This window comes from Aptenodytes forsteri, unplaced genomic scaffold, assembly GCF_000699145.1.
Source record: "Aptenodytes forsteri isolate BGI_AS27 unplaced genomic scaffold, ASM69914v1 Scaffold350, whole genome shotgun sequence".
Lineage (NCBI taxonomy): Eukaryota > Metazoa > Chordata > Aves > Sphenisciformes > Spheniscidae > Aptenodytes > Aptenodytes forsteri.
In genome coordinates this window covers 91900-117637 of record NW_008794540.1, presented here as the reverse complement: position 1 = coordinate 117637, position 25738 = coordinate 91900, and the positions used below count along the sequence as shown (strand labels likewise).

Sequence of the window (25738 nt, the reverse complement as noted above, 5' to 3'; positions counted from 1 at the left end):
CAATTTACCACTAGACATTAATTTCTTATAATAATGTCTTTTTCTTTTTTCAAGAAGTATAACAGTTCTTCAGTTGTCAACATAATACCTGTATTAATGTTTGAAATCTGGCATCAGCGTGTTTCGTAGGTTTCTGGGATATCTCAGGTACTTTGATTTTGAAATGGTGATGGGGATTTTGAATGAAGTTACTGTCCAAAAAAGATACTAGAAAGGAAACTTTGTAAACAGAAAAAATGTTTCATACAGAAGTGCATGAAACCTTGCTCCAGTGAAGTTGTAGTGGAGTAATTCTGATTTTCTTTTTTTTCCGTTTTTCTTGAATTTTAGATTTATCCATGGCAGTGCAAAAATTTTCACAGTCTTTACAAGATTTCCAGTTTGAGTGTATTGGAGATGCTGAAACTGATGATGAGATTAATATTGGTAAGTACGTTCTGTGCTCTGGTTGGAGTAACATTTTATATTGTTTCTTACATAATTAATATGATATCACAAATATAGTGGGGCAGTTCACAGTTTTTGTTAGGGTTTTTTTTTTTAATGGAGCATGCAACAAAAAGAGAAAAAAGTAAGTAGAAATCATGCAAGAGTTTAAAAATACATGTCAAAAGACTATGTCTTCATGACATAGCTTGGTTCATTGTAGAGGAAAGTATTCAGCAGTACTTTGTCAACTGAGTCAACTGTAAATCTTCTCAATTCTGCTGCTATTTTTAATTTGCAGCCAGTTTTCTTTGGGATACTAAAAGGTACACAAGTTTCCTATGAAATAACATAAGTCTGCAGAAAACACTTAAGTGCCTAGTAAGACACAGGAAGTATTTAAGGGTCTAAAAACAGGAATATGTTCTTTACAACTTGTGCATTCCTAAGTATATAGTTGTCTGAACTTTTGCCAGTAAAATTTACTAGCTGCTTAATGTTCTGCCTCTGTGCACACCCAGAACTTCTGCATTAGCAGAACTGAACAGCTCAGCTTGTCTTGAACATAAGACTCTTTAATATCATCAAAATATTCTTCCCTCAGCAGACTAATCCTGGAAACATTTCCAGGATTCAGAAGTTCAGCCATTCTTTACTGCAAGGCATTGCTGTGGTTGCAGTGATGATTTTGGGCAGTAGCGCAGCAGCTGGAGTGCTCTAGCTCCTGTTGGTGAGAAACTTGGACTATAATCCATCTTCGGAATGGCTAAGTTCATTGTCATGAGTCTTACATACCACATGGCCCCCGTGTCCTTCCCAAAACATCTGAGAGGAAGGAAGATGGTTGTTAAAGAGTAGTTGCTTCTAAAAATAAATAATTTGGCAGTACAAGAGGGAATGTAGGACTTTTTAGTATTTTTTAAAAAAGATCTATGTAATGTAGAGAGGAAACTCAGATTTAGGCTTTTCCAAGTGTATCTCTTACCATAACCTCTTTTCAAGTCTTCTCTCGCCTCAATATTTCCCTTTTCCTGACTGAGGAAATTGTCATTGGACAAAAGGTCTGAGCTGCTTGCTTTCACTGGCAGGGTTTGCCTCACCCTCACCCTACAACATTGTGATAGTTAGGAGACTGTCATCAAAGATGGCTGGTATTTGGTCACTGTCTTCCACTAACCTTTGGCAGGGAGGTGGGAGGGGAGGGTTGATTTTACTGACATGTAAAAGTAGGGGAGTGAAACCACTGAAGGGCTTCTACTCAGATATAAAACTGCATACATTGTTAAGGTGTATCAAGCTTGGAAAGAGACAAAAAATGAATGGTGTGTATGTACTTTTTGGCATTCTACATATTACTTCTTGGCTGTTAAAGTCACCTTGTATGTATTTTATGCTTTTAAATCTACAGTATCTCAGTTATATGTCTTAGATTTGGTCAATAACTATTTTAGAGACATAAGGTCCTCAGTCACCTCACTTTAAATACAAAACAAAGACAACTTTTGTTTTACTTGTAACCTAAATGTAGCAAAGAAAAGATATTTTATTGTTTGGACATTAAACAGGCATTTAAAACTATTTAGGAAAAAAACAGAGTTTATGAAGCTTGACAGGTGATTTATTTCACTTGGAGCTTCAAAGAAGGGATTTCTAGCTTCTAAAGCAGCCATTGCCTAATGGATTGTCATGTACATCAAAGAAGCTTATAAGAGTAAAAGGTAAACTGACAGGAATCAAATTCAAGTCTAACAGAGCTTGAATGATACTGTGTGCTTTTATAGGGTAAGGCTCAATTTTTGATCTCCCTAGAGCAGTGGCCTAGAATTTATCCGTATCTTGAACATGCCCCAACAAGCTAGATGTTTGCTTATCATCAAAGACAGCTTTGTATGGATGAATCCCACTCTCTGTGCCTCCTTCTGCCTTCACCTTCTTTTTTTAAGAATATCTATGACTGTGCAGGCCACGGGAAGTTTTACTTCAGTCTGCAGTGGTACTCTGACTTGATAAGTTTTGTAAAAAACTACCGTATACATAGGGGCTTAATACAGGAATTACATTCTGAAGATTTTAAAATACATTTCTATTTCAAGCTTAGCATTGGAAATCCACCCTAACCCACCTTAGTGTTGGAAATTCAACCTCTGAATAAGGCTTCTTCTGTCAGGATGTTATTATTTCTGTTAAAAAAAAAAAAAAATTTCAACTTTTTTCAAAATTGAAGTATAAGTGATTTTTTTCTATTTTTTTTCTTGTCAGTAATAATTATTTGGAACTGAGTTGATAGCTCCATGAACTTTTTTTTTGAGGCAATACTAGAGTTGAAGGTCTCTGTTCAGTAACTAAGCACAACATAATTTTTTTTGCTTTTTTTGCCAACCTGAGCTCTAATTACAGTATTTAGTTTTATTTGCGTTTCCTGTAACCTGTGCCTTTTTAGATGCTCTCTTTATACAACTCATTTATGCCAGTAAGCCCATTACACAAAATACATGAGAAGTAGTTTTAGTTAAGCTCCATGACACACTCAATATAAACAGAATTATGATGGTGTTCTTCATATTTATTTTAATCCATCTGTTATTTAATCCAGTAATTTATTTGTGTTTTTGTTTTCTTTTAATTCCTATCTTTGTTTCCTAATTTTTATGATTTCTTACTTTTTATTTACAAATGTTTAATTCTTCCGTAGAAGTGGTGGTGTTCTTTGACAAAAAAATCTACGTGTCTCTTTGTGGCTGTATAATGCATTTTAGGTAATCTTTCCAGGTTGTTGCAAGTTACCCAGATTTATCTACATAGCCACTTTCAGATACAACGTACCCAGTTTAGAGTCAGACATTTTGTGCATGGGTTGTAAGCTATTCCCCTGACTTTCTTGAATAAGCAGACTGGCTTGTTCCTCAAATCATCTACAACTTCATTTTTTTAAAACAGTGAACATCAAAGGATTCGTGCTCTAAAAAGCTTTTTCAGATTATCAGATATTTGCCAGCAAATTAGGTTGGGAAACAGTGCTCCACAGCTTTACTAGCTTTTCTCATTAAAAAATAAACAGCAACAATTGTCAGTGTTGTCTCTTCCTCTGTTTTGAAATGCACGTGGCAGCATGTGATCTGCAGCAATGCAAGGGCCATAATACTTGATAGGGCCATACTAATTGATAGTAGAACATGGATATTAGCTCCAGTTGCATGTGATTCAGCCAAGCTGTAATTTTTTTGTGCCATTGAAAAGTTATGCAGAAAGGGGCATCTTTAAAGCAAAAATAACATGATGAATGACAGTGAATCATTAATACTAAAAAGGCATAGTAATGAATGTTTGATGTAACTTACCCTTACGCTGAGAAGGGTGTTGCTTCCCCCATTTTACCAACAACTGTGCTTTCCTCAGTCTGAAATAGCCAAGAGTTGACAACACTTTGCTATTCAGTCTTTTAGACGTACCACCCTGTGCACAGTTACTCTCAGCCCCCTTTGCAATTAATATTTTGCACAAAGATTAAATACTTTAAATTGACAATAAATGAATGTAAAGGAGGTCAGTCATTTGTCATGCCCAGTGAGAGTTTTGTGCAAAACAGATGCATGATTTTTACATGTTTCAAACCTTATAGGTAACATAGAATGTTACACAGATGGGATAGGTGCAAAAACTATGTTTTTAACGAACAAGTGTCTTTTTCCTCAGTACACACTGTGCAGGCATAAATTTTGCAAGGAGAAGGTTTGCCCAGCTCCTCCTTTCCTAGTATTACCCAGCTTGTGTCACCTGATTCCTTCCCCAGGAATCTCCCTGTTTTTATCCTCTTTTCTTTGTTTGTGTTATCTGGATTGTGGCTGATACAGATGAAAATAATGAACATTATTATTTAACTCAATGGAATTCTGTCTTGTTTCTTTAACAAGTTCGTGTCTATTTTGTATTATGGCTAATTATAGATCAGTGAGATTTAATATCATCAGTGTAAGACCATGCTCTTCATAATTAAAAGAAACCAAGACAAATAAATACATTCTGATATTCTGGCATTTTACTTTAGTATCTTTTTTATTAGTGTGTGCTATTTAGGAAAAAGCACTGAAAGGCATGTGTATTTCACTCTGTCACTGCTGGTTTTGAATTTTTTTTTCCCCTGAAGAGAATTATGTTATGACAGGTATTTCAGGTAGCATCAGATGCTTGATTTAGTAATGTAATAGAATTATGATGATCTATGAAATCATTATTAATTGAGCCATAAGGAATAGGTCAGAAGTTCTAAAATGTGGTATCTTTCCTTGTGGGAACTGAATTCTCCTCTTGCTGCTAGCAGTTGTGGCTCATGGGATTTTTGCTGACTCACACCTCAAGTCGTTCATGGGTTGATTAAAATTGCTAGCAACTAACCATCTACAGAACTGCTAACTCATACCAGCCAATTATGTTGTATACAGCAGTTAGTTTCAAGTTGAACTTTGAAAAATCAGCTAAAATGTACTGGGGAGAAAGAACTTTAAGGAAAAAAAAAAAGGGGGGAAAAAAAAAAAGAAAAAAAACTTTAACAGTAGTTGTTTGTTACAGTCCACTACTGTGTTCTTAAGGCTCTCTTGTTTGAGTTGAGCAATGATGCCAGAAGCTCAGTCTTCTTTTTTGCTTGTACTGGGCATCCACATGCACAATGCTTTTGAGTTAGCAGCTGCTCTGCCCTCTTGGAGAGCCTGTCAGAGGACAAGCATCCTGTCTTTCAAAGCAGCAAATAGATCTGTCTTGGGAAATTTGTGTATAAAACTACACAAATAAGAGAAAAAAAATCAGAGTTTCCCTCCCCCCATCTCTCCTAACAATGTAAAAGATTAATTAAGAGCTGCCAAATTCCATTTTTTTTTTAATGGTACAAACTGCGCATGCAATGTTCTATGAAAAGGAAAAAAAAAAAAGATTTATAGGAGCTTTATGCCTGCCTAAAGTGTGTGGAGGCAAATCTTGACAAATCAATCTGTGGACACAGTAGTCTCCAAGTTAGGAGAGACTCTTTTGGAGCCACTCAGAGGCTAATCAGGAACCTCGGAAGGTAGCTGTCAGGCTAGTCATGATTTCAAGCCACTGTATCTCTATTGTTCGTGGTATGCAATGGCTTCTTGAATTTGCCTGGCTGTTTTGGAATTATTTATTACATGCCACTGAGCCACCTACAGTAGTCTGAATCACTTGGATATCTTAATGGTCATCTCCTTAATCACTTGAGGTTAGCTCTGATGTTCAAGAAAGTTGTTCTTAGGGTTAATATTCTACCTACTTTGCACTGAATTCCCATTCGTCACCGGGTTTCTGAATGGAGTTACCAAATACCAAGTAAGTCTAAAATGAATTCCAGCGGCTCAGGTCTACTACTGCCTTATCCAAACCAAGGAAAGAGGAGGATCTTGCCACCACCTTGAGGGTAGACTTCTGGGGGTGGATTTTTTTAGCGTAGGCATCATCCCAATAACTTTTGTAGTGCTTGAGTTTGTTGACCCTGTGGAACATATTAGAGACAAGTGTATTTACAAAAGGTGGGGGTTTGGGGGATGGGTGAGGAAGGGTTGAGTGCTGAATTAGCATAGAAAGCTATTTGCGACTCAGAGTGAATTTGCATAGAAAGATTGTATGCTGTTTTTCCACAGTAGTTACCTGCCTAGATTTGCCAGCTCTTTTTCCTCCAGTTGGAAGAATGAATTTTAAGATTAACTTTTTAGGTGACCTTCAAAGCAACTTTGCATAAGCTACTTGTAAGATCTGAATCACAGGACGGAGTTCTGTGGTACTTCTATTGGACTATTTTTATCTACAAAAGTTAAACAGTAACAAATTATGGGAGGAACTCAGCACAATCAGGGTGTGTGAAATGCCTGAAGTATTTGTTTAAAATCTGTAAAATCTGTTCCTACCGTTATATTTTTTTTTTTTTTATCCCTGTTGCATATTTAAACAAATGCCACCTGTTTCCGGAAAGCTATTGTTTCTTGACTCCAAGAAATCAGTGATTTTATGCTAGTGCTAGGATCCCACAGAGGCTTCAAAACAGCATCTGCACCAGAAAGAGAAGGTTGGCATTCTGTTGGTCCAGCCCAGAGCTCTTGTCCTTGCTGTGGAAGGTCAAATGAGGCTGACAAAGCAGGAAATAAAATAATGTTGCAATAGGCCTTTATCTGTGCAGGAGAGGAAAAGGTAAAATAAGATCATCAACACAGGCCTTGTTTTTTCTTCTCCAAGATACATATCAGAAGGTTCTTAGAGTTTGCATGCTTCATTCCCTGTTACCTTAAGATGCATATTCAAATGAAAAAAATTAGATTGGGGTGGCTGATGCAGTTACTGCCCTTCCTGTCTGTTCTACCCTTCTTCTGTGGCAGGAGTAGTAGCTGGATGTGAAGTAGGAGATCTCCTGAGTCACTGCAGTTTATATCCTGGTGCGCTAAGGAAGTCTAAAATTCATGCTCGTTCATTTTATTATATTGGACTGCAAACTATGGTGTCTCAGACTGCCACTTGCCTTGGAGCTCATGCTGTTTACAGAAGGAGGTTGAGGCAGGCAATGGACAGCAATAGCTTTGGTTGTCCTGGTGCATTCTGCTAAGGAGACTAAATGAGTCAACATTTGATCTGAACAGCTTAGTAGACAAGTCCCTGCCACTCATGGATCAAGATGAAGTATCTGTTGTGTCCCTCATTAATGGTTTGATCTTCTGGACTCCTGTAGGTGCATTCTACTTTATTGTCCTCATTCCATGCCTTCAGTACCTCTTCTTCCCTCCTTCATCACTTAGCTTTGTTATTTTTAGAGTTGGGCATCCCAGTGGAAGTAGGAATACCTGTGGAGAGACAGTCTGAGGACTAGAGAATTGCCTTACAGAGTTGGTTTGAAAATAACTGGTATGTACTGTTCTGTGTATATTACACTTTTAGTAAAAAGGCATAATGCTTTAGAGTTGTCAAGTTAGTATACCTCTTGAGCAATAGGCACTTGTTTTCAAAAACAAGTAGTGATTTGATCAACTCAGCTTTGAGATACTAATTTCAGGTTTGAGCAAATAAGATGAAGGATTTGTACTTTCTGAAATCAAAATCCTTAGTAGAGATTAGAGTTTTAAGCACAGGAAGTCCTTGATCCCTTTGTAGGCCTAAATTCAACACAGCAATTATGGCAAACCTAACATTCGTTGAAGTATTTGGTGATATTTTTCCTAATTAAAGTGTTTCACCGTTCAAGTAATAAATGCACTAAATTTTAGAAATCAGAAAAACAGTATTAATGATTCTCAGCTGCATTCTGAATGCATTGCTTTTCCTTTTGCTTCCCTTATTTCAGCATCTGCAAAGAGCCACACACAAATAAAGTTTGTACAGCTGGAAAGATTGAAGTATCAGGTTTTTTCCCTTCGTTTAAAGTATGGATGTGCCTCTGAAGAATCGGGGATTGGCAAGCCTGAACTGTAGTCATAATTACTTCTAACTCCTTTGTTTATGGAATGCTAGGTTTGAATATTACTTTTGCAGCTTAATATGTTGCATGTTGCCCAGTGGTTATTTCCCACATTTTCTTGTTATTCAGCTGTTCAAAAAACTTGAGCATGAAGTAGCAATTGTTTTCTCTAGAATGAAAGATTTGTATTCATAGTCAATTTGTATCGCAATTCTTTCTAGTGGGATTGGGAGGGGGGGCAAAGGAAAGCGGGAGAGGATTGAAAGAATCTGATTTAACCAGAATCCACCTTTGATCTTACCTATTTCTGAATATTCCATGTTTTTTTTTAAAGCTGTTATTCCTCTGACAGGCTGTGGGTATCAGTCAACTCTGGAGAAGTCTGATCTGTTCGAGTCAAAGGTTAATGGTTAATTTAGTTGAGGTAAAGATTAATTGGATTAAATGGACTTTTACAGTATAGGAAGTCATGCTGTTAGTTTCAATGGGTGCCAATTCAAGCTGCTAGGGTTTCAAAGTAGATCTCCAGAAGCACTTTAAGATCACTTCATACCTGTTGGACAAAAGATAATGTGTTGAATATTGTTCCCTGCGCCCTGCTGAGCTATGCAGCTATGGAGCTCAGCCCCAGGACTGCTGCGCATGTGGCTCCATCAGGTGGAAACAGAGGCTGATTTCTCTTTGGTGGATACGGTAATTTTAAACCCTCTTGTGTAGTAGCATAGAGATGCAGTGTTTCTTGATGACCACTTAGGTCTAACACCGTTATCTCTTTATTCTGTGAGAACATGGTGAAAATAGAAGATTTGTTGTGGCTAGTCCCAAAAGCCTCCAGCCTTCACAGAAGTGTAGAAGGAAGGGGAGAGACGAGAAAAGTGATTTACTAATTTGTGCAAGGGTTTTGATATAGTGCTATGTGAGAGCAAGTGACTGCCTGGGAGATCCATTCAGTCCCATGTTCCTAATAAAATGGAAGAAATTGCTTAGATGATTTAAAATGTTTCCGCTGTCACTTCAGGATGCCACATTTTGGGAGAGGTGCTATAGATTAATAGAGTCTAGAGTGGGCTTTTTCTACCACAGCTTTGCTAGTGTTGTACTGAAAAATTGTTGTGTTGAAGAATTCATGCTGCAGAAGAGAGATACATTTCCAAATTGAATGATATATTTTCAAAATATTTGCTGCTTTTATAATCAGAGTAGAACACTAACACAAGGTAGATGTATTGCAGCTGGTTTTTTAGTAAAGTGTTAAAAGTGGTGGTGGTATTTGAATAATTGTTTGGTGTGGGTTTGGTTTGGTTTTTACTAACATACTGTGGGATAGACAGCCATTATAAACTTTAAAAATCTTTCAGGACTCTAGGAAACGTTTTGCCCTTGTTTGATCCATTTAGAATTTTCTACTTGTATTTGTTTTGTGAGGTTCTGCATGAGTAGGGCATGGCAATTTACTGATATTAAGTCAAGTAATTGGATTTATTTGAATTGACTCTTGGAAATGTTTTGCCCTTGTTTGATCCATTTAGAATTTTCTACTTGTATTTGTTTTGTGAGGTTCTGCATGAGTAGGGCATGGCAATTTACTGATATTAAGTCAAGTAATTGGATTTATTTGAATTGTTTAACATTGCATGTCTTAAGGTTATCTCTCCAAGTATTGTGTTTGACAAGTGCTGACAGTGGATCTGGAAATTCTAGATAACCTGACTTTCTTGCAAGTCATCTTGGTTTGTATATAAACATGTAGCTTTTTTTTATAGACTTGTGTTAAAAAGGAGTGGAGTGGAAAGTGTAAATGTCTTGGCTCAAAGCATTGTTTTAACTTTTGTACAAGGCTTATATTTGTTTGTTTAAGTATTTAAGTGACACAATAGCTACTTTTTATAGCAAAGAATTCTTGAGTATGGTAGCGTTTGTAACTGGATTTAGATAGTTACGCCGACAAAGGTTTGTTTCAATAAAATTCTGTAATGGGGAAAAGGATTTTTCTGTCTAATAGCGGCCCTACATTTTATGCTTTACATATGTTTAGAAAAAATCTTCACAAAATACCTTGCTATATTTGCTCATTAAGTTTTGCAAGATGAAAATACTTTTGAGTTAAAATTCCAGTTGCCTAGTATGGTATGTACATATTATACTGTACTTGCAAACACATCTTGCAAAGCTTTGGGCTTTGATTAAGCTTAGATCTTGATTTGTTGCCTTATATGGTTCACATATTAGTCTGCACTGAGGCACACGTGTATTGTGCTCAGACAGGAGGTTCCATTGTTACTGTGGAACTTGCTGGCCTCTTCTGCTGGTTTGTCTTGCCTTTATAGTGTGACAAAACCCAGAAGACTGGTCAGGGGAAATGCTTGTGCCTGGTATATGGCCAGCAACGGAAGGGCTTTTAAACATCTGTTCATGGGGAACGCTCCCTAAAAAACGTATAGGGATTGAATGCCATAAACCAGGGGAGGTCAAGTGGGGAGACTGTTACTGAATCTGTGATAGTTTCATTGCTGGTTTTGTCTTCTTATTACCATCTCTCTGTCCTAATACTGCAAAGAGCCAATATGCTCCAAATTATGATGTAGAGGACAAAATACCACCGCATTTACTCTGAGTTTACAGTGCTTTAACTCAAATGAAGTAGAGAAAAGCCTTGGAGTTTGTTTGTTTACTTTTATTATTACACGGATTTCAGTAGCTGTGCTCATAAAGTTCTCTGCTTGCCAGTATTTAGTGGAAGATGTGATCATATTTGGAGAACAATATGTAGTCGTTGAAGCATAAATTTGGGCATAGAAGTCTTAATTTTGTCATTTTTTTTGCTTCCTCATTTGTGTAATTTCTTCGCAGAAGTTTTAAACCAGGCATTTTTCGTCTCTGTGTCTCTTTGTCTCATATCATACTTTTCCTTCCTGATGTGTAGGGGATTTGTTTGGCAAATTTGGATTTATTTTTGTAAGGTAGCACGCTTATTTTCAAGAATTGAAAAAATTTGGCAAAATACCTTTCCTCACAGTTCAAGGTGGGAATTGCCACAGGAAACAAAATTACCACTGTAAGTTGTGCTCCCTGGGAGGATCTAACTCTTACAGCAATAGCTACTATTTATTTTTCTTACGGGTCTGTCTCTGTTAAGTCAGGATAAATTATCCTTGAAATTGGATGGAATTTTTTTTTTTCATTTTTAATTTTTAGTTCATCAGAGTTGAAAGTTCAAAGTCTGGATTAGGTAGAAATTGCTTCAAAATCTGAAAGATCATGGTACTAATTGATAAAAAAGCATTAGATTAAGCCCCTGCAAAGTTTACTTACCAGATCAGTTATGGAGGAAATAGTAAGAATGTTCATTTATTGAGTCTGAAATTGCTTCACTCTGTCTGCTTTAAGTATGTCTTGATTCTATCACAAGAGCAGTACAGACCAGACAGAGTTGCTTCTACCTTTGTGTACCTTCCCATGATGGAAGTCTTCAAGGAAATTTGTGGTTATTGAGGCTGTGAATTTAAACCACTGTCTGCTGGCAGAATTTGCTGTCAATCTGAGAGTGTCTATTGGGTATTTCCATGTAATTTTAAAACCTGTACACTTGAATCTTTGCTTCAGCCCATGTCTTTTACTACCAGAAGTACGTTTCATTGTATTATAGGAAGGTACAAATAGCTTTTTTCCCCTGTTCTTATAGAGGTTGTGGTAAATGTAAACACAGACTAAAGGAATGCATGAGGTCCTTATTACAGATCCATAAAATCTGATACCCAGATTAGAGAAGTAAGAGAAACCAAATGGAGGATAAGGCAGCTTATCCAGTATTAATTTTCCAAATTTAAACAAGAATGAAAGTCCATGAAGAAATGAACCATTATCTTGCTTTTCTAACTTCTTTTTCCACAATGGGATCTTTTAACATAATTTATCTTTTGACACCAACACTCAGCTTTAAGTTAAAGCACATCTGATGTGCTGTTAGCTTACAAACTGGAATTTACATAAATACCTAAGCAGTATTACCTTAAACCTAAACAAAAGAAAGCAGTTACTCTCTTTCCTCTAATATCTTGGGAATGAAACCCAGAAGAGAACGAAATCGGTAAGAAAAACAACAGTTTCAAATCCTGCGCTCCTCTCCCCTTCTTTTGTCTTCTCTTCTGCTTTCCCAGTAAATATTACTCATGGTACTAAGCTCAGTCTTCCAAACTGAAGTTTCTCCCAAAATGTTGCCACTGGGGAAGTGGACCTAGGGTAGAAGTGGCAGAGGAAATAGCAGCAGCCAATGAAAAATGAAAACCTGAGCAATAATTGGGAATATTTAGCAGACATGTACTTGTCCAAAGATAGCTTTTCTGAAAATCTGTTTAAAAAAACAAAAAAACCCAAAAAAACCAAAAAAAAACCCAAAAAAACCCCAACTGTTTTCTGTAGGAATATGTTGCAGTTGTCTTACACGACTATTTTTTTAATAATATTACAGTGGTACTCCAGTGCGGTCAACATTGGTTATGAAATATTTATAAATTGCACAAATTATTCTTTATTTCAGTTTGCAGACTAAAGTGTTGATCCTGCAGCTTGTTCCCTTTGGGCTAAACTGTAGTTCCATTTAAAGCTGTAGATAATTGTACACTTTTAATGTTTTATAGGCTTTATTCAGTAGGAAAAAAAGGAAGAAAAAGAATTGTTAACAAATCAGTCCAGGTTGTGACAGTGGTAAAGGAAATCTGTGTTGTATAAGATAAGGCTATATTTAAATTCATAGCCAACATATTGAAAGACAAAGAGAATGGGTGGCTTTGGGAGCCTTATTTCAAGACAGTCCTCCTTTGGCTTTACATTTTGGCATGTCGAAAACTTGCCATAGTGGTGACATTTTGAGACATCCAGTTTAGTTACCTTCAGATATACACTACAGATCCTATGTGGCTTTTATGACATCCACAATTCTTGTTAGGTAGAAAGTACTGAGAGAGCAGATTATTGTTGTTCCAGATACTTGTGGTGGCCTGTCAGTGTTTATCTGAAATCTGTGATTTTTCTGTCTGATCAGGAAACCATCTGTTACTCCTCTTGTCCTACTCTGCCCCCCCTCCCCCAGCCCTGTACTTTTTCAATATGGCTTAAAGCCACAGAAAGAAGGATGGAAATTTTATTTAATGTTGTGGTTTTTTGAAGAACTGCTTGAAATAGCATTTGTGGCTGCAAATAGTGCTAGTCATTAAAAGCTCTGGAAATATGTCTGTCAATTAGTAACTATTTAATAATATATTTACTTTCATTTTAGAATTGGAAAAGAAAGTCTCTTCTCCCAGCCCTCCCAGCACTCATGGATCTTACATTTATTCTGCTTTGTTACTGAAGTCTAGTAATCAAGTATTAATCCTTAGGAAATTTCCTTATGGGTCTTAGGTCCATCTTTAATTCTGATTCGGTAATGTATTACTTACTGGGAAAAACTCCCTTGGAGGCTTTAGTTGAAGTTTGTGGTCAAGCATGAATTCAGAGCCTGCTATAGCACGTCTGTGCTAGATGTGACCAGTTCTGGAGAGAGGATGTACTCGACTGACCTTCCTGCCAAACTGTGTTGGGAGCAATGTACAGCACAGTTCTGGCATTTCCCCAGTCAGATCAGGAAGATATAAGGAAATCTCTGACAGGCTTGCACATTTTTGCCTCTTATATAGCAAGATGCCATAAGAAAAAATGACATATTTCTGGACTTACATTTTTCCATGCTGGCATTCACATATCTGAAGATAGTGGTGATACCTGCTTAGAATACTATAAAATGTTGTTTAGTGTACTTTAGAGTATTTAAAAATTGCCTATGCATTGTTTAATACTGCATGTGTAAGTATAACTTAAACCAACGGTCCATTTCACAGAAAAGAACATTTATTTTTATTCTGTCTTCCACGGTAACTTTCCATTCTATCTCGGGTTGAACATTACCTTCCAAACTTGGCCTTACGTCTTTGAATTCAGTATTGGTCATATAAAACTACTTCTAGGTTTCACACATGTTGCTTTCCTTTTCTCATTAAATATAGATGGCATCATACCTATTGTATGTAACATTTAGTAGTGCAGTGTAACACTGTACTCTTTAATATTAAGCTAATTATTCATAGAGTAGCTTCAATAATGACAGTGATACATTCTCTACACAAGTATATTACAGCAACTTCGTAAAGTTTAAGTACATGTTTTTTTTCCTATGAACCACTGGTTAATTTTAATGCAGTAAACCAGAATTCTAGAGTATAAATGAGGCGTATTTTTAATAATGCATTCTATAGATTCAGGTAAAAAAATTTTTATTCTTTTTCACTTCTCCCTCACTTAGTCCTACACTAAGCTTCAGTTCTCTTTTGGTTATGCAAGTATAGTTGTTTGTGGAGCTGTACCGTATGTTTGAAATGATGGGGATAAAAAAACCAAATGAAATACATGCATCTTCTGGAAAAAGGGACGTTGTTGATCTACACAGGTTAGACCTGTTAAGGTTTAAGCTGTTGGTACTGTTAGCTTGCTTCCTAAGGAAGCAAATTAATTAAAAGACTTTTCATTTAAAAATAAAGAGGGTGGTTTGCTTTTGGTTTGGGTGTTTGTTTTTTTGTTTTTTTTTTTTTTAAATAAAGTAATGGAAGCTTTTTCTCCTGAACAAGGGAAATTTTGCAGCAAATTATTGCTGGGTTGGGAACACTCCAGAGAAAACAGCTGGCGACCTGTTTTAATTGTGATGAATGAGACCACAAGTGTACAGCTGGGTACATATACAATTGTTTTTACTTGTTGGGCGTTGCTTTTCACAGGCATCGCTTCCATCATGATGCCAAGTGTATCTTACAAGTCCTTTGAATGGCCCTTAAATAAAAAGCAGACTGTAAAACTATTTGGATTTTGTAAGCTAGTATCTCCTAATGACTTAGAATAAAGTATTAAGGCAGCACTTTGTTTTACTTAAAATGGCACACCAATAACAATAATGCTTTTTGAAAATAATTAAAAATACCTTTGTATTTAATATAAGTTAGGTTACATATTGTACTTCACATTATTGGTATGTTTTCAGAATTTGTTTCTTATCAGCACATTCCCATGACGTTTCCTCTTGTAAAACACTTGACTCTTCCTCCCCCCAACCCCTTTTGTATTTACAAAGTTCACTTTAATTCTTATGTGTCTATTCTGATTAAAAATAAGGGGAGAAAAAAAAATGTTGCAGTATTAGTAAGAAAAGATTGTGAGGCCTGCATGTAATTCCTGGGCTTCCTGACAGACAGCAATGGGCCACATCTGACACAAATGGTTCTGATTTTTAAATCTTCTGGTTTTTAACTACACAAAAGCACCTCAGGTTATTATTGTTGAAATATTTGTTTGTTTCCTGTTGAGAGCTGGGAATCCAGAATTAGGTGCATGTACCCTGTGCCTTGGGTTCGTGCTGAAATCCTGAGAGGGGGCTTGGTTGTGGAGGGGAATGACACCCCTGCCCAGCTCTCCGGGGGTGTCCGGCGGCCCTGCGGGCAAGCCGTCCCGGGGAGGCCTGACGTCCCACAGTGAGCTCTGCACTGAGTATTCTTCCATCTGCCCAGCCCGGTCCCCAAGTGAGGCGGAGCTGTCCCATGTCTGCAACCAGAAGGGGGCTGTGGAAAAAGAGAGGAGGAAGAAGGGAAAAGGGTATTCTGGGGAAAAAGGAGCGAGGGCTGTCTTTGCCCTCCCTTTACCACCTCCCGCTGCAGCTTCCAGCACAGATGAAGTTCTCTGGGGACAGAGCCTGGCTTTTAATGAGGTCAGACTGTGTGTGGGATGTATGGGAAGAAGGGTGTAATAACATGAAAGACGCAGAAGTACTGCAACGCTCATTGGTATTGTAAGAGAGCTGGTGGAGGTAAGGCCTTTTCTGATGTTATGTGGTGCCATTGCAAGGGCAGAATAACCAGTGGGGTCACCAGAGACGTCCATGTTGCTGAGCTCTCTCTGCATACTGGGCGTGCATCCTTCATTACAGCCTGTATTACACGATGCATTTGTTGTTCTCCCCATGCACCTCCTGAGCTGGGAGAGGATGCTCCATGGCTTCGTGGGCATTGACTAGCACAAAAAGGATGGATGTGGGTGTTGGGCAGCAACCAGCAAAGGTGTAGTCAGTATTGATGCGAAGGTGTCTCTGCAACAAAGGTGTCGCTAGGATCAGGGGAATGGTTTGTCTTAGTGCTGCTGAAGAGTGTAGGTTCTGTGCTCTTAGTGAAACTTTGACCTTTATAATCTCCCCAAAGGTGAGGCAACAGGGAAGAGATGATGGAGACAGCTTCTCAGTCTTTAGCTGAGGCACTGTATAGGGAACACATTAGTACCTTTATATTAATGTTAAACATTGAGGAAAATCTTGATTTGCACACTTACAGAGCATGTTTTTATAGTTTGTTTTTTTTCTCTCTGTCCTGGTTTTATTTAGATCCTAAGCAAAAGTTTTGACTTTGAAACTAAAACACCCTTTGGTTCTGCCTTGAAATTAGGAAGATGAATCAAAAGCTTTTCTTACTATTTTGGGGGGTTTTTTTCTTCCTCTTCACAGTTTCCAGTCATCCTTCTGCCCAGTTTCTGCTTCCTGCTGTTCTTCCATTACTATCTTCTTGCTCCTAAAACTCTGAATATTGCCTGACTGGAGAGGATATTTTTTTCTTCACAACTGTATTGCTTTTACCTGTCTGTCCCCCACCCTTTCTATTTGATTTAGATAAAGTCCTGCCCATACATTGGGGCTGGGAACTGGCAGTGTTTGTGCTTGGCTGATGAAAGGTGTAAAGTGTTAACTTTCTTATTGCAGATGATGAAGAAAAAAAACTTCAGGAGCCTTTGTTGTATTAAGGATGGTTTTAGTGATATGATCAGAAACTGAAGAGTACCATAAGGCTTGATGTGGGTAGGGAAAACTTAAATTTCAGTAGGTTCTGGATCTGCTGTCCTCACAAAGATATAATGCTTGGTATGATCATTTCTCTTTGAAATAGTTCTGTCATTGTGAGTGACTCCACAGTAAAAAAGCAAAAAAAGGAGGGGGAACAGAGTTTTAACATGTGACTGCAGTAACACATCATCTTGTGGTTAAAAATGACCAATTATTTCACTGAAATAATCTGGAAACAATTTCTCTTGCTGGCTTTCTAGTAAAGTCAGCTGTTTTTCTGAAGTGCATCCTAATTCCCTGAATAGGTAATAAAATTCAAACAATATGTTTATCTAGTTTATTTGAAAAGATTAATTTTTTTTTTTAATGGTGGGTAAAGAATCACTCTGCCACATGTGCAAGGGATGAACTAACTCTGACCTGTTTTCTACAGGCAAGGATCGTTTGTTGTTAAGTTTTGGGGGTTATCAGTGTGAAAATAAGAAATAGTTTGGCCACGTGTGTTTGGCTCATTGTTTATTTAGTTTTTAGGGTTTCGTAATGGGTATATAGATATAACAGTGTGAGTTGTTGTAACGGTTGAGTGTTGTAACACTCAACAGATTTCTTACCAGGTAACTTAACCAGTTAGTTCATCATCTATTTCTTTACCTGGTTTTGACAGTTGAGATATGAGCTGACTCTAAGAGACTGAGTTAATTCAGTGGATAGCAAACTTAAGTTCTTGATCTCAAGACATAGCTCTGATAAAGGCTGAGCTGGTAAGTAACAGAGTCAGTAGCTGAAAGGCTCAGCTGGTAAGCCTGAGTTGAGGAGTTCAGAAGTTTGTGCAGGAGGCCTAGATCTTTTACTTAAAAGGTGGCAACATTTTCTGATGTTTGTGTTCTCAGGGAAAAATATTAAAGGAAAAGGCTTGAGACCCAACTGGATGGACATTTAACTTACCAGGTGTATTTGGACTAAACAAAGAGCTCATAAGTAATAATGGGGGAAAAAAGAATTTGTCAGCAAAGAATGACTTAGAGGTCAAGATATGCAGGTATAGCATTACAGTTGCAAAAAATAAACTATGTAAGGTCTTGCAGAAGTAATTGGAACAAACAGCAAAGTGTTCTTCAGCTGTAAAAGTTAAAAGAGAGCAAGAAGAACGCAAGGGTGACCTCTGCAACGTCCAGGTGGAATAAAGGATAAAAATTATTTGGATATGGTCCAAAAACTAAGTAGCAATTTGTGAATGCTTACAACTTATGGCAAGCTAGATGCTGATTCCCTCTTAGAAGATACTGGAACATAGCAGATCCTCTAGAAAATGTACTGATTTCCTTAAATCTTTCAGGGTATTTGAGAGGGGATGAAGCCATATTATTGGAGAGTGACACATTTTGTAAAAACACTTAAGGAGGTGGAAGAACAGCTAAGAGGACGAGTTCAGTTAGCATACCCTTAGCAGTGTATGTTGGTTAACTGTGAAGTCTTTTTGAAGCATGTTCTTTTGAGAAGTTGTACAAGTTTTGTTTCCTTGTTTCTTTCATTTTTAAAAGATGATTTAGATTGTCTCAAGTTTGTTGTGAGAAGCTCTAGGATTTATGAATCTGCATTCTGAGATCAGAGCTTTAAACCATGAAATTTATCATCCTGTCACTGGCAGTATTTAGTACATGTTCTTTTGAGAAGTTGTACAAGTTTTGTTTCCTTGTTTCTTTCATTTTTAAAAGATGATTTAGATTGTCTCAAGTTTGTTGTGAGAAGCTCTAGGATTTATGAATCTGCATTCTGAGATCAGAGCTTTAAACCATGAAATTTATCATCCTGTCACTGGCAGTATTTAGTACTAGATGCATCAGGAGAAAGTAAAAAGAGCTACTTGGCTCTCTTCACATGATTCTTCTCTGGCATTTTTGTCTGTGGAACTGTGATGCTGAATTCTGAACAACCCATATGCCCTTGAGAAAGTAATATAAATGGAAAGATAGATTTTTCTAGAGAGATTTGCACCGCTTACTTACATGAGAATAAAGCCTTAAGAGTTTTTGGAATGTTCTCCCATTTCTTGCCCTCTTCTATGGGTTAATACTTTTATTATGTTTCTGTTGACATCCACTATAGCCCTTTGACTTGTATTTGAAGGCAGTTTAGAGCAAAGACTCTCTCACAGTTGTAACAGAATTCAAAGCTTGCTTATAAATCAATCATCTGTTCTCATCACCTGAGAGCTTGTCCTCGCAAAACATAAAGCCAAAGAACTGCTAAACCTAAACATCTGGCATAAGTAACACATTTCTTCTAAAATGTTGACTTTCAAATTTTTACCTGAATATTTTTCATAGTTCTTGCAAATATTTGTTGCTGCTCTTTAATAGGAGAAATTCAAGACTCTTCTTTGCAGTTTCTTTCTGCTCCTTGTGTGCTAAAGTAAATTTTGTGGCTGATCATAGAATTCTTTGTTTTGAGACTGATCTTTGCAGATTTCGGGAAAATCAGTTTGCCATATTCCATTTAAAATTTTATTTTTTAAATACACGTGACTCTTAATATTCAGGTTCTTTTCCTTTGTTTTTTACCTGCTCTTGACCTGCTGCTCACTTCGGTCTGTGCCTCATTTAATGACTACTGATTTCAGTGAAGTACTACGTAAGGAACAGTATCTTATCATTATAACTTAAATCCAGATAATGGACTCATCTGGTCTTAAAATGTGATGTTGACCAGGACGTTCTTTTTCTTTGTTTTCAGCCCAGTCACTGAAAGAGTTTGCTCGGCTCCTGATTGCTGTTGAAGAGGAGAGGAGACGACTGGTAAGTTTGGCAATAATATATTGCATTGGGCCTCTTTTTTGTATAAAATTGTACTTTTTTTCTATTCCTCCTGAAGTGCTATTTTAATTTTTTTTACTTGTGTAGTAGATGTTAAGTATTTCATAAGAATCACTTGATTCTGCAAAGGCAGAAATGTGCTAGCACAGACTGCAGCAATTTTTAATGGAGTGTTCAGCCACATACTTTTGCATTGATTTAAAAACTGTTTTCTCACAATTTCCTCCCTCCCTGCTCTGCACTCCAAAATAACCTCTGAATGCTGCTGTACCTTTCCTCTCTCCCATCTTGTCTTATTAATCACAAGGCACAGCAATAAAGTAAACTGTAAACAAAGAGCTTATACTGGAAATGTAGATTGGTATTTATATTTAATTAAATACTTCTAGAGTATTGTCCGGTGAATGTATACTGGTAATCCAAGAATATAACAAATAAGTGGTAAGAAGAGAAACCAAATTCATCACCTCTGAGAAACTCTTGCAGAGTACATCAGACTTGTCAGAGTTGTCCTTTGTTGCAGTATTCTTATTCCCTTTGTTTCCATACTGATGAATCTACAGTATGCTTTCATTTATATTTCTATACAGATGTGGCTTTCTTAAAGAAGTTTTAAGTATATTCTTGTACAAGTATTTTTTAAAAAATTCCACATAAGCAATGAAATTACTTTTTTTTTTCTTCCTTGTAAGTCAGTCATGAATAAAGTGAGGTAAGGATTAACCTCAGTAGGGGGATTTTTAAATATTGTGAAAGTTTAAGTAGCTCAAATGCATCCGATGACTATGTCTGTCCTTGTTTTCCTTCCTCATATGAGTACTTAGGGAGGTGAGGAAAAGGATTTTCTGACTCAGATTGGAGGAAATTTACTAATCCAGGAAGAGGAATACAGAAAGTTCTCTTATTCCTAGGAGTAAATAACCATAGAATTGGTCTCCCGCTATTTCTGTTTACATAAATATTTTAAAGTGGCAAAATCATAAACATTTATATGGTACAGTTGCATAGTTAATATCACCTAAACCTATAAAAGTGCAAAATTTTTGCTTCATGATAAATATTTTTTCCTGGGTAGATGGAAGAGTGAGAAGGTGACTGTTCAGTACTTAACACCTTAAAAGACCTTTGCTAGAACATTTATTAATTATTTAGTTAAACAATGTTTCAAATGAATAGCTTTCCAGTTTAGGTTAAAGATTACTGTGAGCTAACTATTAGAAAAAAGAAAAAGCAATTAATAGGTGAAGGTTTTCTTTTCATATTTTCATAATATGTATATGTAATTTCTCTTTATTTTATTTTTCTTTCTGTTTCTTTTTTTTCCTTGGAGGAGTCACTCCCTTTTTAACTTTTAGAAGTTTCTGCCCTCTCTATGGTTTATAATTTGATCTTTCCATGTAATGTTTTACTTTGTATCTTGTAGGAAGTCCATTAGAGTAAAAGGGGGAAAAACATTAATTTTATTAAGTGAAAAAAGATCAGTTGGATGGAAAGATACTTTTTGTTCTATTTCAGTATGACTTCAGTGGGAATGCATGGATTGTATAGCTGAGCTGTTGGATCCCAATGCAGGGTCAAAGACTTGGGTGAGACTTCAGTCTCACGGAAAAATATTTTAGAAATGGCTATAAGTTCAGTAGAATGTGATCATCAAATCGTTGTAAACAAAATGGCAAATAGTATTCATGTGTGGAGAAGCTGCTCTTGATGGGAAATCATTTGCATCCAGCTTTTCGCTGAGTTTGAAGTAGCCCCATTCTGTTTGTTTTTTTCAAACTGCATGCTCATGCTGAGAGCATCGACAACACACAGTTATCATGGTAGTGATATTTGAATAAGAAAATTCAGCAAACTTAGAATGTCTCTGTTTTAAAAAAGTTTGATCTGCCTGTTGGTGGAATTTATTTAATTATTATTGGAATTAAACTTCCTAAAATATTTGTTCCTGGTAGAGCCAAATGCAAAAATGAGAACCTGAGGCTTGAAAAAATACATATAGGATGAACCAGTCCCACCTAGATCTCGACATAGTTACCGTCCCCATGCTATTCTTTAGGGATAAATTTTATAAGTGAAAAAGAGAGTTTGGTCATCTCTTTTTCTGTTTTCTGAGTTTATGTCCTGTGCCACACTGTGATGGCATTTACATGATAGAGATGCTTTCCATTGCGTGTTGGGCTGCGTTACTTACTGCTCTGGCCCTAAGTCACAAAGTTCTAAATGCTCTGTAAAAGTAGCCAAAACGTTGTTGCTGTACTAACTTCATACAGTTGTACAAATCGGAGATCCTGCTATGATGCAGTGTACTGACTTAAAGGTTGTGTCTGGTTTTATTTAGAGGCAAAAGACAGGCTCTCCTGACATTTTTCGCCTGAAACCCATTAATTTGCAGCTTTTCATACTATAATGAATGTATTTATTGTATCTTGTGGTATACGTCTTTGCTGTAAGGGCTTAGAAGCTTAAAAACAAAACAAAAAAGCAATACAGAAAATCCAGAGGTCCCTGTAAGCATCAGTGTGCCATGCTAGATGCTGAACAGATTGCTAGTAATAAGAGTTTTTTGCTTGACAAACTTGTGATTTAACTGTGAAATCTTGAAAAATTTTTTGCCTATTTCTGAGGAAGCACGGAGCGTTATGCATACACTTTGATTCCTCTGCTAGAAGCACTTCAAGCCAGCCAATTTGCAAATTAGTGATGATTTTAGAAGTTCTCAGCTGACTGGAAAGCTCAAGACAGGGCATGCAGGTCTTTAAGAATTTGATTTCCTTTACTTCTGCATAAAAAGAGAAAACTTGCAAAAGTTAAAAAAAAAAAAAAGCTTGTTCTTTTTGACATTTTGTAGAAGGCTAGGAGAAAAGCAGCTAGTCAGTGTTGAGACTATTTATGGATATGCTTCATCATACCATTTACAACTTCCTTTTAATTCTTGAAGTGTGTGACAGTAAAAGATAGTATTGTATCAGCAAATGCTGGATTTACAGGAATAAGGAATGACAGATGTTAATTTTACTTACCAGCTAATGATCTTGTTTCCCTGCCTTGAATTTTACATTATTAATTTCTGAGCATGCATATGAGTGCATGAATCAGATTTGAATGTGGAAAGTGTATATTCATATTACCAATTTATTTCTCATCTGATGCCTATTAAAATGTCATAAGTAAAATTATTTTTTTGTTTTGGTGAACACGCAGAGGTGTGTTGGAGTGCTTGCCCGCTGATTGTATAAATTAAGTGTTTCCAATGGTCAAGGAAATAGTTTGAGAGGTGCTTAGCAAGTTTTCTGTCCTTCTTGCATAAAGAACCAAAAGGAACTCGTTTTTGTTTTCTTTAGAAGAAGCTAGTGAAACAAGATATTATGAACAGTATTACTGGGAAAAACACTGAAGTGTAAGGTTAAATAAAACTGTGTATCACATAAATAAATATTCTGTTGTGTAAAGCTTTGCAGCCATTATTGTTGACAGCAGTAATGATATGGTGATTATTATAAGTCAATTTCTTTTATATGAGTTATGAGTGCAAGAATCAGATTTGAATGTGGATATTCATATTACCAATTTATTTCTCATCTGATGCCTATTAAAATGTCATAAGTAAAATTATTTTTGTTTTGTGGTGAACACGCAGAGGTGTGTTGGAGTGCTTGCCCGCTGATTGTATAAATTAAGTGTTTCCAATGGTCAAGGAAATAGTTTGAGAGGTGCTTAGCAAGTTTTCTGTCCTTCTTGCATAAAGAACCAAAAGGAACTCGTTTTTGTTTTCTTTAGAAGAAGCTAGTGAAACAAGATATTATGAACAGTATTACTGGGAAAAACACTGAAGTGTAAGGTTAAATTAAACTGTGTATCACATAAATAAATATTCTGTTGTGTAAAGCTTTGCAGCCATTATTGTTGACAGCAGTAATGATATGGTGATTATTATAAGTCAATTTCTTTTATCCTTGTCTTTTATTTCCTGATGCTAAAAAATTGACTAGTAGTTTTAGAAAAAACAGAGGTCATGCACTAAACACTTCCCCTTAAAAAGCAAATAAAGGAAAAAGTAACTCGCAAGACACCTTTTTTTATGATATACTGCCTTTTGCTTGATATCTGTCATTTCATGGTGTTGTTAATTTAATGGTGCTGTTGGTAAATGGTGCATTAAAAAAAAAACCCAGCCAAACAGCTCTGACTCTTGGGTTTTACAAGTAACGTACCAATAGGATAAAAAGTCAGATTCATCCCCACTGCCTTTCCAATGACTTCAGCAACAAGCCACCAGGGAATGTAAAATAATGACCTCTATTTCCCAGTGATTATTAGGGAACAATAGAGATGCTATAATTTAATTCCATGTGAATATTTGGATCTATATCAAGGGAACTTACTTAAAATAATTTCCTTCTGCTCTTTCTGAATGTACATTGTTTCTGTTAAATAAGTGATATGCTTTTTTAATGTTAGAGATTCATGCATTATTTATGTTTCCTATTCATTTGATATTGTTAGTAAACTTTATAACAAACAGAAATGTACTGGGAGTGATACAAAATACTGTCATAGGCTTATGCTGTGTTGACAAGAAGAATAGATGAATTGGTTCACGCTACTGATTTCCTCTTCCTTGAGATCCCCTATCGATTTGAAGAATTAAATGCATTCTCTTGAGTGTTATGTTACCTTGAATGTAACTCCCTGATTATTTCTGGAAGTTTACTAAATCCCAAACTGAAATAGACCTCTTAACTGTTACATTCCTTGCTATTTACCCAAGTTTTTATGGGTTGCTGGCAAGTGATGAATGGTCCCAGAGCTTTTCTCTCTGGCATCGTGAGTCAGTGAGATGTGTATGGTTACTTTGAATTTCTGACCAATATTAAATACTTCAGGGGATAGTGCAAAAATTCTGAAGTGGGTAGTTGTGTACTATGCTCGATGAATTTTTTTCTTTCTAATGTCTGTGTCTTTTTGTATCTCATAATCTTCATGCTTCAGAGAGTATCTCATTGTTGTAGACTTCTTTTGTATTAACTGGATGTTCTCATTGTGTTCCTGTATTTGCCCTCACACAAGGGGTCTGATTCTATCTGCTTCCAGGGAAGGCATCAAAATATTCAGTTTCAAAAGCTGCACTTGAAGAAAAATAAATAAACTATTAAAACCAGCCATCCATGGAATGATACATAAAATCAAATACTGAAGGACACAGCATGTTGTTGAGCGGAATTAACCTTTTCCCTATAATATGAAATGGGTCACAGATTCCATCGGAAGAATAAGCAGTCTTCTATCCACAGGTGCTGCTTATTACTCAGTTTATAAAGGGGAGAAATCATAAAATCACATATACTAGCACCCTGAGTCTGCAGAGCATACACCTGGCATTTTGGTTCACATGGGCGCACTCTTAAAATGACAGAAAATAGTGTATGATGGTGTTTTGATATACTTGGTAACTGCTTTCAGTGCTCTTCACCTCTCATACCAAGTTTGGCATTTAAATTAATCTCTTTGGTAGGAACCTGCCTGCAAGGAGACTGTCTGAAAGCATATTACTACAAATGAAGGAACACCACCACAAATAAGAGGGTTTCTTCTCTTTGCAATTAGGATTGTTTTTTTGTTTGGGTTTGTTTGTTTGTTTATGTTGGGGCCCCCCCATTTTTGCTGTTTTAAATTAATTAAAAAGCACCTCAAAGCTGTTTTTTTGGGGTTTGTTTTTCTTCCTTACACTTAGGATGGCCTGTACGTATCCTATTGAGCAATTAAGGTAGCATGTACTGTGTTGTTAACCTAACTTCTTTGGAAAGACTTTCTGAATTTGTGCATCAGACTAGTAATTTGGAAATACCCATTTCCTAAGTAACTAAGCTTTCTATTGCACAAGGAGCAGTAAATCAGCACAGAATACTTTATTTTGTTATAAAAATTATTTTTACATTTATTTATTTATGATTTTCTTCCCCTTTTCTTCTTCCTCCTACCCCAGGTATAGTAGGCTACATATTGGATATTAACTGCAGGAGAAATCCATCTCTTCAGTAAATGGAATTCTGCAAGATAGGAAAATACTGATTTGAATGGGTTTGGGTTTTTGTTGGTTGGTTGGTTGGTTTGGGGGGGAGTTTGGTTTGTGGTTGTTTTTTTTTTTTT

General features: G+C 36.5%; 1 protein-coding gene across 1 annotated transcript in view; it reads left to right on the top strand.

The window, feature by feature from the left end:
- Nucleotides 1–336: 336 nt before the first annotated feature.
- The window catches only part of ARHGAP42 (Rho GTPase activating protein 42), a gene marked incomplete at its 3' end in the record, with an annotated part of 116357 nt that continues 90955 nt past the window's right edge, over nt 337–25738 (top strand). The window contains exons 1-2 of the mRNA XM_019470208.1: nt 337–426; nt 19512–19573. Coding sequence (XP_019325753.1) covers nt 339–426; nt 19512–19573 — 150 coding nt within the window. The remainder of the gene's footprint in view (nt 427–19511; nt 19574–25738) is intronic.